The sequence below is a fragment of the Crotalus tigris genome, unplaced genomic scaffold (assembly GCF_016545835.1).
Source record: "Crotalus tigris isolate CLP2741 ecotype Arizona unplaced genomic scaffold, ASM1654583v1 scf7180000019553.37968852642:3898890, whole genome shotgun sequence".
NCBI classification, from domain to species: Eukaryota; Metazoa; Chordata; class Lepidosauria; order Squamata; family Viperidae; genus Crotalus; species Crotalus tigris.
This window is the reverse complement of record NW_024097591.1, coordinates 1,704,495-1,721,185: the sequence shown is the minus strand read 5'-3', so window position 1 is coordinate 1,721,185 and position 16,691 is coordinate 1,704,495. Positions and strand designations below refer to the sequence as shown.

Sequence of the window (16,691 nt, the reverse complement as noted above, 5' to 3'; positions counted from 1 at the left end):
ATGATTCTTAGCCCTGGTGTGCAGGCATCCAAGACCTGATGCCTAATTATTAGCCATAATTCTAAACAGATTTTAAAAACCTCGCACCCACCAGCGCAATCCGCTCTGCCCCCAGCCCACCGATGCAAATAGCCCTCCTGGGAGACCAATCAAGCAACAAGAGAGCTTTTCACGTACATCTTTAAGCAAAAGGTTGAAGCCTTTCAAATCTCAACCGACACGCTGCAAAGCACAGGGAGCACGGCCTTCAGCAACGGGGGAGAAAAGGCGGCACAGGTTTCAGATGGGATGACGCGCGGTGCTCACGGCACCTGCTGAACTCTCATGATGTTGGTGAAACCAGCCCCAGGCCGCCATCCGGTAACAACGATCACCACGTCTTCCGAGCGTAAGAAGCCTCGCACGCGGCCTGGAAGGGGGGACAGAGAAAGGGTGACTCAGAGAAGAAAGGGAGGAAGGGAAGGAGGGAAAGAGATAGATAGATAGATAGATAGATAGATAGATAGATAGATAGATAGATAGATAGATATAGATAGATAGACAGATAGATAGACAGACAGACAGACGATACACGAGGTAGGTAGATAGGTAAGGAAAGCAGGGAAGGAGGGAGGGTGGGAGGAAGATAGATAGATAGATAGATAGATAGATAGATAGATAGATAGATAGATAGATAGATATTTGAACGGATGGACAGACATGATAGATGAGGTAGGTAGATAGGTAAGAAAAGCAGGGAAGGAGGGAGGAAGGAAGGAAAGAAAGAAGAGAGAAAGAGAGGAAGAGAAAGAAAGAAAGAAGATATAGATGGAAGGAAGAAAGGAAGGAATAGATATATAAGGGAGGCAGGAAAAGAGATGAGAGACAGACATAGACACACAGGAGATAGATGGATAGAATAAAGGGAGGGAGGGTGGGGGGAGAGAGAGAGAGAGAGAGAGAGAGAGAGAGAGAGAGAGAGAGAGAGAGAGAGAGAGAGAGAGAGAGAAATCCATAGAATATCTGCTGGCAAAATATGTTCATTCAACCGGTGGGGTCTTCTCTACCGGTGAGATATCGGCCAGCCCTAGAATTAACAAACGGCCTAAGGATTTCCTCAGAAACTCAAATTCCAGAAACTCACCCATCTCCATCCCAAACTGCACCCGGCGATCGACATCTTCCGCCCAGGTGCCCTGCTTAGTGCCGTGACACACGACCGGGAAAACACCGCGGCTGAGGTGAGCTTGGCGGGCCACCTGTGCGTCCCGGGTCACGGCGATAATGAGAGCCCGAGGCCGGTAGCGGGAGAGGATCTTCGCAGACCTGGATTTGGGGGGGGAGGGAAGATCCAGAGTGAAAGCGGAAACAGAATGACCCCCACCAAATTTGTGTGGGAAATTCGAATCCGGGGCTTTGCTCCTTACCGCCAACAAGTAAGGAGAGCCCTATCTCCTCCTGTCTCTTGAATTCCCCCACCCCTCTTCTCACCTGCCGGTGGCGGTCAGGACAAGGATGGCCGCCGCGCAACATTTGAAGGAGGCCTCCACAGCACCGATGGCGGTCACCTCGGTCGGATCTTGGCTTAAGGGCGTCAGGCGCCGCAACTCCTGGAAGAGCTGCTGGTGATACATGGCGGCTTCGGCCTCTCGGGCGATCTGTGCGTTAAGGAGAGGGGGGAAGAAAACGTAGAAAAACGTGTGTTTTCCTCTTCCCTCCTCCTCCATTCTTCCTCTTCTGCCAGGACCCTTTCATATATCAACATTTTGCTTCTCAGGTTCCTGGTTTGCTAGGCTCCTGGCTCGTTTCCCTCTTCCCTCCTCCTCCATTCTTCCTCTTCTGCCTTGCCCAGGTCAACCTCTGGCTAGTGAGCTTCCGCTTCCCAAAGGGAAGGGCCGCCTTACCGCATGCTGCATCCGCACAGCCTCCACCACATAGGCCCCCTTGGCTGTCTCCCCGGACAGCATAATGCAGTCGGCCCCATCCAGGACGGCGTTGGCCACGTCGCTGCTCTCCGCCCTGGTGGGACGAGGCTTTTTGATCATGCTCTCCAGCATCTGTCGAAAGAAAGGGGCATCTTAGCTCCCCAAGTGCCGAGACTGTGAGGCCAGGGTGAGGAGGAGTGTGCTGGCTGGGGGATTCTGGGAGTTGAAATCCACCCTTCTTAAAGCATGCTGGCTATGGAATTCAAGGAGTTGGGAGTCCAGCCATCTTAATTCAAGCTGGCTGGAGGATTCTGGGAGTTGGGAGTCCAGCCAACTTAATTCAAGCTGGCTGGGGGATTCTGGGAGTTGAAGTCCATCCAACTTAATTCACGCTGGCTGGGGGATTCTGGGAGTTGAAGTCCATCCAACTTAATTCAAGCTGGTGGGGGATTCTGGGAGTTGAAGTCCATCCAACTGAATTCAAGCTGGCTGGGGGATTCTGGGAGTTGAAGTCCACGCATCTCAACCTTTCACCATCTCTATCCATCTTCAATTATTTCCACTTGCCCAGAGAGGTCCTGCTTTTCGGTCCTTCCTAGGAAACAGCGCCACCTGTTGGTTGAAGGAGCCTAACCCGCCAGCTGTGGCATTTCGTACAGCTCACCTGCGTGGCGCAGATCACCGGTTTGCCCGCACGGTTGCACCGGCCAATCATCATCTTTTGAGCCAGGAACACCTTCTCGCAGGGGATTTCAATCCCCAGATCCCCACGAGCCACCATGATGCCATCGCTGGCTTCCAGGATCTCATCAAACCTCAAGACAAGATCAAAGATTACAGGCCAAGCTCAGCCTACAGGTGCTCCTCAATTTTTCGATTATTCGTTTAGCAAGCAAGGTTACAACTACACCGGAAAACAGTGACGTATGCCTGACATATGCCTAGCTGATACAACTCACTGTTCAAACCATTAGATCTCTCTTGTATAACATGGGTCCCCATTTGTGATCCACATGGATATTCGTTTAAAGCAACTAACATACATACATACATAAACACATACATATATACATCAAGAAAAACATAATGGACCTCTGCTCATAAAACAGGGCTTCCCTATCCTTTTTACAAGGCATTTTGGGAAATCTCCCATTATAGCAAGAACACTTAGACTTATACACCGCTTCACGGTGCTTTACAGCCCTCTCTAAGCGGATTACAGAGTCAGCCTGTTGCCCCCAGCAATCGGGGTCACTAAATGAAGCGTTGCGAGTCGCGGACTGCCTGTAAGTCTAGAAAAAGAAGCATGGGGAGGCTACCTCTTGACCCCCTCGTGGTTTTCGATCTTGCTGATGATTTTGATGTGGCGGCCGTGTTCGCCCAGGGCCTCTCGGATGCCCATCACGTCACCAGCCTTGCGGATGAAGGAGGCGAAGATCATGTCAACCCCCTGCTCCACTCCGAACTCCAGGTCCTGTTTATCCCGCTGGGACAAGGCTGGCAAGTCCACCTTGGCCCCCGGCAAGTTGACTCCCTTCCGGCTACAGAGCATCCCGCCGTTTTCCACTTCGACCGCACAACTGTCGGGACCTAGTGGTTAGCGAACAAACGAGGGAGGGTGAGGAGGGCGGGGATGCAAAATAAGGAATGAAGATTTCAATGGGATCTGGAAGGGCGATGCCCGCTTTAAAAACATACTCTTTAAAATAACTTTTATTTTTTTAAATCAGCATGCTAGCTAGGGGGTTCTGGGAGTTGAAGTCCATCCACTTTAAAGGAGCCTGGCTGGGGAATTCTGGGAGTTGAAGTCCACTCCTCTTAAAGCATGCTGGCTGAGGAATTCTGGGAGTTGAAGTCCATCCATCTCAAAGCATGCTGGCTGGGGAATTCTGGGAGTTGAAGTCCACCCCTCTTAAAGTTGCCAAGATTGGTCTAAGGAGGCAAAGGGATCCACCCGCCCAATGGGAGAACACTTACGGAGTTCCTTGACCAGTAAGGAGATCTGCCCGTCATCAATAAAGATCCGTCCGCCAACCTTAACGACTTTCGGCAAGTTGGCGTAATCCACCCAAATTGTCTGCGGATCACATTGGTCCCGGTAGGCCGGATCGGTGGTCACGATCAATTGGGATCCTTTGACCAGTTCTACTTCTTTGTTCTCGCCCTGGAAAAAAAGATTGCGAGCAGAATGCAAGGAAGTGTTACTCTCCTAACAATTGGGGTTGCTTAACAACCCCAGTTGGGATGGCGGGGGGGGGGGAGAAGTTTTAAATGTATCCCTCCGTCTTACCCCTTTAATCAACCCTGTCCGGATTTCAGGGCCTTTGGTGTCCAAAGCGATGGCCACGGGCCGGAAGAAAAGAGGATTTGTGGCGAAGCTTTGGGTTGCTTCCCGGATATTTGCAATGGACTTTGCGTGATACTGAAAGGAAATGAAATTGAATTCAAGGTCTGCACCCCTTTGCCGCCTCCTCCTTCCTTCCTTCCTTCCTTCCTTCCTTCCTTCCTTCCTTTCCTTCTTCTCTCCTTCCTTCCTTCTTTCCCCCGTAATTTGTTCCTTCCTTCCTTTCTCCTTTCCTTCCACTTTCTTCCTCCCCTCCTTCCTCTCTCCTTCCATTCTAATCCCTCCCTCCCTGTTCCTTCCTTTTTCCTTCCTTCCTTTCTCCTTTCCTTCCACTATTCCTTCCATTCTAATCCCTCCCTCCCTGTTCATTCCTTCTTCCCTTCCTTCCTTCTTCTCGCCTTCCTTCTTCTTTCCTTCCTTCTTTCCCCTCTAATTCCTTCCTTCCTTCCTTTCTCCTTTCCTTCCACTTCCTCCCCTCCTTCCTCTCTCCTTCCATTTTAATCCCTCCCTCCTTCCCTGATCCTTTGTCCTTCCTTCCTTCCTTCCTTCCTTCCTTCCTTCCTTTTCCTCCCTCTAATTTGCTCTTTCCTTCCTCTCTCCTTCCCCTCTAATTTCTCCCTTCTCGGTACCTCGTGCGATCCGTGCGAGAAATTCAGCCTTGCGATATTCATGCCGGCTTTGATCATTTCACGCAACATCTCCACCGACTGCGATGCTGGCCTACAATGGAAAGAGAGAGAGGGGGGGGAAACTGCTTTCTGGGGGCCTCCTGAGGGCAAGACAGACCCTCAAAATTGTCAGGGTCCCCTGCAATCTGCCAGGGCAATCCCTGCCACCACCACCCTGCAATTCTACGTCCCTTTCGGTTTTGCCCAAAGCATCCTCCTTGCAAAATTGCCCAGGGGCCACCGAGGGAGGTGTGTGTGCCGGTCCCTCTCCTTCCCCATCCCTTTCCCACAATGCATTTCGCCTCCCGGCGACCCCTCACCAATGGTGCAAACGATGCTGGTGCTCCGGGCGATGATGGGCTCGGAGTCAATATCCAGCAGGCACAGGTGCTCCAAAAATGTGTCGGCCATGGAGGCGGGGAGCTGCTGCTGTTGGAAGAACGCCGTGCCCAGCTCCTGGGCCAAGGCAGCCATGTTGTGGAGCTGGATCCCGGCACCTGCTGGTGAGAGCGGGAAAGGATGAAGCCGGGCTCACTTACTGAGCCACGTATAATTATGGCAGAATCTCCTCCTCTGTGTTCGAGGTCCAGCTTTGCATTCCGGCCTTGAGAGCAATTGAGAAACCCACCGGCCCCTTTTCCCGGGCCCAGCTGGGGACTCACCGTCCATCTTTCTCCTCCTTCTAAAGCTTCTTGCCAGTTTACACCTGGGAGTTAATGCTGACTTTCCTAGTTAAACAGTTACTATCGAAGTCCCAAGTCCACAGCATCCGCCATCAGGGAAGCTGTGGAGCTTCCAAGCTCGTCTCCCGCAAAGTGCCTTTGTTATTCTGTCCTCCAATCCTACTTTTATCCTAATTGTTGTATACCTCTGGCAGAACGGAAGGATTTCTCCCTTTTGTCCCGAAGCTGCAGGCAGCAAGCCCTGCTGGGGGATTCCCCCTTTTATCTTCATCGGAGCCCTCCGAGGTAGGCCAACCCAGAGAGAGGGGGAGGAGAGACAGAGAGTGCCTGGGAACAGGCAACATTCCTTATGCGTTTCTTTGGTTTCCACAGGGGGAGAAGGAGCGAATAAAAATCTGGAGAAGCAAAGAGAACAGAGTACAAAGGGAAGGAAATAAATGCCACAGGGAGCGAAGGGAAGAAAGGAAGGAAGGAAGGGGAGAGGGAAGGAAAGGGAGAGAGAGGGAAGAGAGGAGACGGAAGGGAGGGGGAAAGGAAAAGATAGAGGAAGGAAGGAAAGGGAAAGGAAAGGGATGAAAGAAAAAGAGAGGGAAAGGGATGAAAAGAAAGGAGAGGGAAAGGAAAGGAAATAGAGAAGGAAAGGAAATAGAGAAGGAAAGGAAAGGAAGAGAGAGGAGAGGAAAGGAAAGGAAGAGAGAGGAGAGGAAAGGAAAGGAAAGGAAAGGAAAAGAAAGGAAAGGAAGAGAGAGGAAAGGAAAGGAAAGGAAAGGAAGAGAGAGGAGAGGAAAGGAAAGGAAAGGAAAGGAAAAGAAAAGAAAAGAAGAGAGAGGAAAGGAAAGGAAAGGAAAGGAAGAGAGAGGAGAGGAAAGGAAAGGAAAGGAAGAGAGAGGAGAAAGGAAAGGAAAGAGAGAGGGATGGAAGAAAGGAAAGCAAGGGAGGGAAAAGGGAAAATAAAGAACACAGCAAGAACTCTGAAACAAATCTGGGTGAATTTCAAAAGCCTCATTTTGGTACAGAGTATCAAACCCAGCAATGTCACAGATAACTTCCTGTCCTTGGTTTGTTTATTTTTATTTTATACTACTCCCTACTTCTCTGGGTGTTAACCATTCATTTAGGGACGGTTCGAAGTTTTGCAACAGCAGCACTGAAAAATGTGACTTGGGACTGAGTCCTCCTCGTACGTTTCGGCTCCAGCCGATTTCCCTTGCAATCTCTGGGCCCAGTTTTGCAAACCTCTCTGGATGCGATCCAGGGAGATCTGAGCCGGTTTTCCTCTCCCTCTGCAATTTGAGAGAGAGAGAGAGAGCAAGCAGAAAAGCACTGGACGGCAACCTGAAGCCTTCCCCATGGTCTCCTTGGGGCAAAGCTCGCCCAACTGAAAGCTTGTCAGAAAGGTCAAAATAATTACAGCAGCTTTGAATATCAGGGCACCCATCTCCACCCTGTTTTTGCAACTGGAGCCTTCAACCTTTGCTCCCAGCCCTCCCCTTCCCCCTGCCTCTGGGAGGGACAGCCTGGTCCCAGGCCCCTGCGGAGAAAATAAAAGAAGACAGAGGTCATACAGGCCTGTAGGGCTGTTTATTTCCCCCCTTTTTTTCTTGCTTTCTCCGGACTGCTGGGGAAGTGTAATAAGCAAGGCGGAAAAGACTGCTGGTCTACGAATTCTGGGCCAGCCCCTTTCCCAGCGAGATTTCCACCCCTGCACAAAAAACCCACAACCACACCCAGCAGCAACAGCAGCAGCCTGTGTCTCCTGTTCAGAGCTTGCAATTAAGAAACAGGAGCAGTTGAGGCTAATTCTCTTTTCCAAACCAGTTTCCCTGAATATTTTTGGCGGTATTAACTGTAGGCAACTTCCCCTGAAAGTGTGCCAGGCCTTTCTGCCTTGAAAGAGAGAGAGAGGGGGGGGGGGAGAGAGAGAGAGAGGTTTTCAAGGCAGGAAAGGCCTGGCACACTTTTAGGGGAAGTGTGTGTGTGTGTGTGTGTGTGAGAGAGAGAGAGAGAGAGAGAGAGAGTATTTTCAAGGCAGAAAAGGCCTGGCACACTTTTAGGGGAAGTGTGTGTGTGTGTGTGTGTGTGTGTGTGTGTGTGAGAGAGAGAGAGAGAGAGAGAGTTTTCAAGGCAGGAAAGGCCTGGCACACTTTTAGGGGAAGTGTGTGTGTGTGTGTGTGTGTGTGTGAGAGAGAGAGAGAGAGAGAGAGAGAGAGAGTATTTTAGGCAGGAAAGGCCTGGCACACTGTTAGGGGAAGTGTGTGTGTGTGTGTGTGTGTGTGTGTGAGAGAGAGAGAGAGAGAGAGAATAAAAGAAAAAGAGACAGAAAAAGAACAGGAGAGAGAAAAAGAGAACAACAGGACAAGCGACAGAAACAGAAAAAAATGAAAGACAAAAACAGAAAAGGAGAGAAAGAGACAGAAGGAGAATGAGAAAAAGAGCGAGACAGAAAAAGAGAGAGAAAGTGGGGGGGGAGGAGAAATTGGGAAGAAGGAAGGAAGGAAAAGGAAAGGGAAAGAAAGAAAAAGAAAAAGAAAAAAAAGAGAAAGAAAAAGACAAATAGAAAAGAGAAAGAAGAAAAAGAAAGAAAAAGAGAAAGAAAGAGAAAATAAAGAGAAAGGGAGAAAAAGAAAATGAAAAAAGAAAGAAAATAAATCGCACCCTTTCTAATTCTTTCCCCACCCTATAAGGTTAATCTATTCAGAAATAGAACGAGGAAGCCGCCTCATCTTCCAACTCCTCCCTTTTGCCCCTTTAAGCCAATCCACAGTTTCCTTGAGCTTCAAGTTCCTCCTCTCCCCGTCTCCGATTGGCTCCCATCTCCATGGCCCATCTTCATCCGATGGAGAAGGCCAATCAGGAGGATGACGCTGCTATGGTCTATATACTTACCCCGCCCGCTTCTTCTTCTTTTTTTTCTCCCGCAAGGCTTTCTGGGCGCCGTAGTCCTCGCCTGCGTTCTTTCTGCGGAGCACTGAGCCCGCGAGGACTACAAAACCCAGAGCGCATTTCGCCGCAATAGGAATTAAAACCATACCGGGCAACGGGGCTACAATCTGTCTTTAGTGGCGAGATAAGCTTAGAAGCTTAGTAAAAGGTAAGGGTTGCATTTAAAAATTGTCTGTATTATTTCGCATTTTTGATTTGACTGTGGCTGTTTGTTAGAATCTCTGTTCCCTTTTCTGGCCAAAGCGGCCGTTTTCAGAATAACCTTGCCAAAACAAATTCGGGCTAAGTGGCTAGTCCACATGATATTTGCAACCTTGGCAGCGAATCGCAAACGCTGCCTTTTAATTTCTGCACTAGGCTTTTGGAGGACGCCTTGGGAAGCTACAATCAACCACGAAAGTCATCCTCATCCTTTCCTACCTGGCAGGATTGTTTTTCCGCCTTTCAGCAAGGCTTTTGGTTCACCCATTTTTCCCCCCGCAAAACAAGGTGAGCTGCCTATCCTGATTTCTTTCATTTGCTATAGGAAGACAAGAAAACCGCCAGATTTATGATATATTCTCCCCCCCCAGGACTGTTCGTTAAATTCATCAGGACTGAACACCGATCGATAAATTAAGGTGTAAATCCTTTAATAAGGATTTAAGGCCATTTGATAGGTTCCCGTCATTCCAATCGATAAATTAAGGTGTAGATTTTAAAAATAAAAATCTTTAATAAGGATTTAAGGCCATTTGATAGGTTCCCATCATTCACGGGAGCAAGGGAATAAAAGCACTGGGAATTCATTGTACAATTTAAGAGAGACCTCAAAGGTCATCTAGCTGAACCCCTGATTTGTGCCAGATCCACTGTACCAGCCTGAACAGATGACCAGGGAATGCTAAAATTGCAAATTCGGGTGGTGCCCCCTTCCTGCAAAATAACCCTTTTTTGCCCATTTTTGACAGTTTAGCAAGATGGAAAGAGGGCCAAAACTGAAAGAATAGCAAGCAGAAATGCTTAAAAAAAAAAAAAAAAAAGTTGAAGAAGCTTGGTTTTTTTTTTTCTGTTTCGAATTCTCTATCTCTTTACTGTAATTTATTTTTTTTAAAAAAAACTGGAAATGGGGATGATCGTTAGCTCAGAGCTTTTTTTTTTTTTTTTAACTGATTAAATGTATATATCACCCATCTCGCTGTTTGGGCTGACTCTAGAGGGCTTAAAATGTAATAAAAAATAAAAGACTTTACCCTTCCAGCGCTGATGATGTTACCTAGCTGGGTCATGAAACGTCTGCAAGAAAAGCACCAAGCTTAGAGAGCACCAAGGACCCCACAATAGTCTTCCTCCTCCTCCTCCTCCTCCTCCAACTCCCTTCCCTTCTAGCACTGATGACGTTATCTAGCTGGGTCATGAAACGTCTGCAAGGAAACCGCCCAGCTCAGACAGGACCACAGTTTCCTTTCTTATATAAACAGATGGGTAAGATTTATCTACTCAGGAAAAACCGGATTTAAATCCACGGAGCTGCCCCAGGCCGATAAGGCGCCTGCCAATAGTTTTTAACCCCACCCTTTTCCTCCTGCAGGTCTCTTTTCTCGGAAAAACATGAGCGAAGGTGGCAAACCACAACCGGCAGCTACGGACAAGGAAGAATTTGTCCATTTCTTCCCCCAGATCGTCCGAGACCTGTTGGAAAACGAACTTCACGTCCCTGAAGTGGCCGATGCCGTCACCAGGCTGAAAAGGGTGAGGCCCGAATCTTCTTTCCTGTTTTGCAAGAAATGACAAAACAAGAAAAAATCAAGATGGGCTAAAAACCAGGAGTTCGTTTAACGATGCTGCAAAAGGAACCGTTGCTCACAGCGACGAGCGTTGCAGCATCCCCATGAACATTGATGCGTGATAACGGACTCACATTTATGACAATTGCATTGTCCCGGTGTGAGTGTGTGTGTGTGTGTGTGTGTGTGTGTGTGTGACGTGATCCCCTTTTGCGACCTCCTGACAAAGTCAAGGGGGAAGTGGGGTTCACTTAAAACGACCGTTGTTCCTCGTTTAACAGCGGCAGCGATTCAGGTAGCAAACGCGACAAGGAAATGGGGCAATGCTGACTTGGCAAATTTCTCGCCCAGCGACGAAAATTTAGGGCTCGGTTGGGATCTGCAGGACCACCTGTAATGCACAGGGGCGCGAGCTGGAGACTAAGAGGAGATCCCAAAAAATGGTGGGATTCAGCAGGAGCGGGATCTCTTCTTAGTCACAGTTGTTGCAATTCCCTCCCTAGCTTTTAAGAAGAGGCTGGACAGCCGTTTGTCTGGAAAGGTGTAGAGTTTCCTGCCTGAGCAGGGGGTTGGACTAGATGACCTCTGAGATCCCTTCCAACTTCTTCTTCTTCTCCTCCTCCTCCCACTCCCTCTCCTTCTCTTTCCTTCTTCTCCTTCCTTCCTTCCCTTCTCCGCCTCTTCTTCTTCTTCTTCTCCTCCTTCCTCCCTCTTCTTCCTTCTTCTCCTTCCTTCCTTTCTTCTTCTCCTCCTCCTCCTTTCTCTTCCTCCTCCTCCTCCTCCTCCTTCCTCCCTTCTTCTCCTCCTCCTCCTCCTCCTCCTTCTTCTTTTCCCTTCCTTCCTTCCTTCCTTCCTTCCTTCCTTCCTTCCTTCCTTCCTTCCTTCCTTCCTTCCTTCCTTCCTTCTTCTTCTTATCATCTTTTGTTTTTCCATAGGTGATCGAATATAATGCCGTTGGTGGGAAATACAACCGCGGGCTAACCGTGGTGGCTGCTCTTCGGGAACTAGCCAAACCAGACCAGCCGGACCCGAAGACTTTCCGCATTGCCCTCGTTGTGGGCTGGTGTGTTGAACTGGTAAATTCCTTCATCTGCAACCATGGGGTGGATTTTGACGAAAGGCTGAGTTTTGGGGGAGGGGAATTGCTTTTCCCTGTGGGCCTCAGCCTTCTCGGCTTACTAGTCCTCAACGTCTCGATTTCCCAAATTTAGGTCCTGATTGGCAAAGCCGAAAGAATTTCTTTTTTTCTTGGACAGAGTGGGAAAACGGCAACATCTGATTTTTTTGTTTTGTTTTTTTTGTTTTAATTGCAGCTCCAGGCATTTTTTTTAATTACGGATGATATTATGGACTCTTCTTTGACCCGCCGCGGCCGGCCTTGCTGGTACAGACAGGTAATTTGACCAAATGCAAACATCCCTGCCACAAAGATGAGGAAATTCTGGGTTTTTTTTTCTCCCCCTTTTTCCGGCTGCTGTTTCACCTAGGGACAATTCTGATTTTTTTTTTTTAATTGATCCTTTAAAGCAGTGGTTCTCAACCTGTGGGTCGGGACCCCATTTGGGGTTGAACGACCATTTCATGGGGGTCGCCAAACAACACAGTCCGCCATTTTTTTCCCCCTTTTCCTTAGCTGTGCTGCTCCCTTTTATTCTATTGGCTTTGGAAAGCCAATAGAATAGACTCTCTTGAATAGAGTCTAATTCTATTGGCTTTCAAAAGCCAATAGGAATTGTCCAGGCTGTCTCTGCCCTGCTGAGCCCGCCAAAAGTCCCAGTCTGCAAACGGTGCTGCACCGGTTGAATAGTCCTCGACTTACGACCGGTTGAGTAGTCCTCGACTTTCGACCGGTTGGGGGTCGCGGCATTAAAAAGGTTGAGAACCACTGATTTAGATGCTGTTTTTTTTTATTTGCAAGGAAGTCAAAACTGGGTGACTTGATTTCCCCGGTGATTCCCTTCTTGCTTTTTTGCGTCGTCTCCGGCAGGAAGGGATCGGCCTGGACGCCATCAACGATGCCTTCCTTGTGGAATCCAGCGTTTACCAGCTGTTGAGGCGACACTGTCGTGAGCAGCCCTACTATCTGAATCTAATGGAGCTTTTCCTCCAGGTGAGTAGCAGCACCCCAAGCTACACCTGTCCCTCGTGGAGGACCCTCCCTCCTCCCCATTAAATTTGGCTATTTTCTTTGGGCTGGGTTTTCATCCCCTTTTGATTTTAAGATCCCACCGGGAATCAAACCATCCTCCCCGTTGCAAACGCTTCACGTAAAGTCACAAGGTGGTTGTGAAGCAAAACAGGAGGGAGGGGAGCGGTGAGTAGGTTGAGCCCTTGATGGGGAAAGTTGGGGTGTAAATGGAATAAACAAAGGAAGCCCAAAAAAGCGATGGGAAGAGGTCGTTGCTGGTCTTTTCCCTCCTTTTTTAATCATTTTTTTTTTCGTTTAATCTTTTTTTCCTTCTTCTTTTCTCTGTCCTGTTCTTTCCCAGTCGACCTACCAGACCGAGCTGGGCCAGACCTTGGACCTGTTTCAGATCAATCTGGATTCCTTCACGGAAGAAAGGTGAGAAGGCTTGGCAGTAAGTCCTCGACTTACAAAAGTCCACTTAGCAACATAAATTTGGGGGGTCAGTTGTTGTTAAGTCGAGGACTACCTGAAAAAAAATCCAGCTGTATTCAAGAGGAGAAGGCCTGGCTGGCTGGCTGGAATTGGGGCAGTGGGACACACACACACACACACACACACACACACCCCTAAAACCCTTCACTCTTTGCATCAATTTGGGGGCACCGCAAACCTTGGAGGTGCTCACTTAAAACTTGAAAGTTTCAAGGAGTCTTCTTAAAACTTCTTAAAACTAATCGAGGAGAGAAGCAACCTGGAATTAAGGAGAAGTTTCCTGGCAGTGAGGACGATTAACCAGTGGAACAGCTTGCCACCAGAAGTTGTGGGTGCTCCATCACTGGAAGTTTTTTTAAGAAGAGACCGGACAGCCACTTGTCCGAGATAGGATAGGGTTTCCTAGCTGAGCAGAGGGTTGGACTAGATGATCTCCAAGGTCCTTTTCAACTCTGTTATCCTTCCTTCCTTCCTTCCTTCCTTCCTTCCTTCCTTCCTTCCTTCCTTCCTTCCAAAACGCTGAAGCTTTCTGCTTCCCTCGGCAGGTACAAAGCAATTGTGAAGCACAAAACGGCATATTATTCCTTTTATTTACCGGTGGCGGCTGCGATGTATATGGTGAGTTTAAGGCTTTTTTTTATTAGCAGGCAGAAAAACGTTCAGCTGCGTTACATTTTCCAATGGTTTTAAAAAAAGATAAATGAATACAGCTGCAATCCCAGCTCAGGGTGAGGAACAGGCAAATAAATTAAGAGTTGTGTCTTATTCATTGCCTGTTGTAAAGTTTATCCATGTAGTCTGTCTTTAAACTTTTCTTTCTCCTCCTCTTCCTCGCTTAGGCTGGCATCGACAGTGAGGAAGAGCACGCTCATGCCAAGGCCATCCTTGTCCAGATGGGGGAATTTTTTCAAATCCAGGTACCATTTTTGCCACTTTTCTGTCAAGAAACGCACGACAAATACATTTGATAATAATTTTTTTTTAAAAAAATTAAGATTGCTTGGGATTTGAACATGGGACATCCAGATTCGGAGAAGTGAAGCTGGTGAGTTCCCTTCGTTCCATGTTCCCCACCCCCTGCAAAAGGAGCCTCCATCAGGACTAGAAACATGCTGGGCTTCTAAATCAATCCAGTGTTCTTAGAAGGCCCTCTATTGGAAAAACTAGAACTGCATCTACTAGCTTAAATTCCTACCCGCGTAGCAAAGGAGAGTTGATCTGCCTTTGGTAGAGAGAAATGTTTGCAAAATTCAGTTTTAACTGACCAGTCTCTGCCTGGATTCCTGGGATTGCAGCAATTTTGGCCAAACTGGGGATAAAGCAAGAAAAACAGGACATTTTGCAACTGGTTTGGGCTGATTGTCAGCAGCCACACAAAACCTGGCCACACAAAACCTATCATTAAGATACAGAGTCTGATATCCATGCAAAAGGGAACGACACAGGTCTGCAAAAACTTTTGGCACGTGAAATCTTTTAAGTCCTCTGCGGGATGACAGCTACGCTGGTGCTTGAGAAACTCCAGAGATTAATATATATATATATATATTTCTCCATGCAGGATGATTTCCTCGACAATTTTGGGGACCCCAAAGTGACCGGCAAGATAGGAACAGATATTCAGGATAATAAATGCAGCTGGTTGGTGGTTCAGAGCCTCAAACTGGCATCTCCGGAGCAGAGAAAGATTTTGGAGGTAACTTGGCTAGTTAAAGAACAAACTGAGTTTTCCAACTGCCACTGAAGTTGACCCCAAATGGTCATACATACCCCCTATCCTCTGGAAATTCGCATGTCTCAAGATAGTCCTTGACTTACGGTCGCAATTCAGCCCACAGTTTCCGTGGCTAAGCGAGAATCTTGTTCAGTGAGTTTTGCCCCGTTTTATGACCGTCTGGAATGGGATAGGGTTTCCTGCCTGAGCAGGGGGTTGGACTAGAAGACCTCCACGGTCCCTTCCAATTTTGTTGTGGTTGTTATTATTTTTATTATTAGATGAACTCTTAACCTGTCCAAAACTTTTTGAATTCCGTAGGAGAATTACGGCCAAAAGGAAGCGGAGAAAATTAATCGTGTGAAGGCTCTTTATGAGGAACAGGATCTAAAAGCCGTTTATAAAAACTACGAAGAAAACAGCTACCAACACATCATGGCTTTAATTGCCCAGCACGCCATCCATTTGCCCGGCCAGATCTTCCTTGATTTGGCCAACAAAATCTACAAGAGACAGAAATAATTTTTCCAAAGAAATCTGAATTTATTTTTTTTGTAAAAGCTGGGACTAGCGATAAAAAAACAACATTTCTTAGACCGGTTGTGAGCTAATTCAGGAACGGCAGCAGGAACAGGGGAGGGGGAAAAAAGGAATATTTTCCTTCGGTTACCCTCTCAATGGGATTTTATTTTATTTTTCGATAGGTGTGTTACTTAGGAAGACTTGGTAGATTTCATTTTGCTTCAGCGGAGGAAAATCCAGCCGTATTTCTAAGGGATGCAGGCTGCTTTTTCCCCCCATTTTTTTTTCATCCTTCCCTAACCTCAAATGGGGCTGTGGATCCTTGCCACTAAAGTCGCAGTTGGGGGTGATTGGAATTGTACTCCAGGGATTTTTAGGACGAGATGCTGCTGGGATATTAATGGTGCCAGTTTTCGATGCCGGATGAGACTCACCATCCATTATTAAGATGATGCTGTGAGATCTTTGAAGGGCTGCTTGGAAGACTTTGTACCAATAAATTATTTCAAATCGGATTTTTGTGTGTTGCAAAGGGCAATCAAGCGGCGATTGCGTGTTTTTCCTTCGACTGTGGGATATATTTTATTTCTAAAAGATGTGTGGGTCTTTGCGAGACACCTGCAATTATTACTCCTAGGGGGACAGCAGCGTGGATCAATTGCACGGGGCATGTGTGTGTGTGCGTTTGCGCGAGGCGTTAAAAACAAATTTAAAATAAAGGCAGGTCAGCCTCCAATGGATTTAGCAGAAACTCTGGATGGGGGGGGGGGAAGCGCCAAGCTGCAGGCTTGAATCCAAGCCAAACCGTGGCTTGTTTTAAACTCAGTTTGTTCAATCAAGATGGCTCACCATAAACTTTCTGCCCTGGGGCAGAATCTCAACTTCATCATCCCAAATGGGACCTCAAGCCCGCTAGTTTTGGCTTTGTTTGGGCCAGAACTAGTCTCTCTCTCTCTCTCTCTCTCTCTCCATCTCTCTCTTTCTCTCATTTTTTCTCTCTGTCTCTTTCTTGTCCCTCTCCCCATCTCTCTGTGTCTCATTTTCTCTTCATCTTTCTTGTCTCTTTCTCCTTTCTTCTCTCAATCTCTCTCTCTTCATCTCTTTCTCTCCTTTCCTCTCTCCATCCCTCTGTCCATCTCTCTCTGTTCTCATTTTCTTTGTCTTTCTCACTCTTCGTCTCTTTCTCATCTCTTTCTTTGTTTCCTTCCCTCTCTCTGTCTCTCTCATTTTCTCTTTCTGTCTCTCTGTCTTTCACCGCTCTCTATTTCTCTTATCTATCTATCTATCTATCTATCTATCTATCTATCTATCTCTATCTCTGTATCTCCAAATTAACCCCCCCCCAGAAAAAGATTCTGAACTGCTCATAGCTCATCCCGACGGGAGGTTCAGATGGATGACCTCCGGGGATCCCTTTGCATCTCTGCAAACGTGGAGATGCCAATTTAGTCTAGCATGGCAAGAGTTAAAGATGTGTGTGGGTGTGGGGGGGAGAAATGGCAATGTGAGCTGGGTTTAGCTCCTCCT

The 16,691-nt window shown here is 47.6% G+C and overlaps 2 protein-coding genes across 7 annotated transcripts; one reads left to right on the top strand and one right to left on the bottom strand.

The window, feature by feature from the left end:
• Nucleotides 1-163: 163 nt before the first annotated feature.
• PKLR (pyruvate kinase L/R) lies at nucleotides 164-7,455 on the bottom strand. 5 transcript variants are annotated; one of them, XM_039363323.1, is made up of 11 exons: nucleotides 7,165-7,455; nucleotides 5,237-5,416; nucleotides 4,878-4,968; nucleotides 4,195-4,326; nucleotides 3,882-4,068; nucleotides 3,224-3,494; nucleotides 2,569-2,719; nucleotides 1,884-2,036; nucleotides 1,471-1,637; nucleotides 1,124-1,305; nucleotides 164-409 (listed from the first exon to the last, which is right to left on the bottom strand). In XM_039363323.1, the coding sequence occupies exons 3-11, from the start codon at nucleotides 4,944-4,946 to the stop codon at nucleotides 303-305; spliced, it is 1,419 nt and encodes a 472-aa protein (XP_039219257.1). In that variant the 5' UTR covers nucleotides 4,947-4,968; nucleotides 5,237-5,416; nucleotides 7,165-7,455; the 3' UTR covers nucleotides 164-302. The 5 variants fall into 5 exon arrangements, with proteins under 5 accessions (XP_039219257.1, XP_039219258.1, XP_039219259.1 ...); XM_039363324.1 differs by having other exon boundaries at nucleotides 5,237-5,413; XM_039363325.1 differs by lacking the exon at nucleotides 7,165-7,455 and adding an exon at nucleotides 5,785-6,138.
• A 1,077-nt stretch (nucleotides 7,456-8,532) lies between these two features.
• Nucleotides 8,533-15,679, top strand: FDPS (farnesyl diphosphate synthase). 2 transcript variants are annotated; one of them, XM_039363329.1, is made up of 11 exons: nucleotides 8,533-8,690; nucleotides 8,900-9,031; nucleotides 10,113-10,273; nucleotides 11,244-11,384; nucleotides 11,622-11,702; nucleotides 12,296-12,418; nucleotides 12,798-12,871; nucleotides 13,474-13,546; nucleotides 13,768-13,845; nucleotides 14,490-14,624; nucleotides 14,964-15,679. In XM_039363329.1, exons 3-11 carry the CDS (start codon nucleotides 10,133-10,135, stop codon nucleotides 15,162-15,164), a joined length of 1,047 nt encoding a protein of 348 aa, XP_039219263.1. In that variant the 5' UTR covers nucleotides 8,533-8,690; nucleotides 8,900-9,031; nucleotides 10,113-10,132; the 3' UTR covers nucleotides 15,165-15,679. The 2 variants fall into 2 exon arrangements, with proteins under 2 accessions (XP_039219263.1, XP_039219262.1); XM_039363328.1 differs by having other exon boundaries at nucleotides 8,545-8,690; nucleotides 8,786-9,031.
• The last annotated feature ends 1,012 nt before the right edge of the window (nucleotides 15,680-16,691 follow it).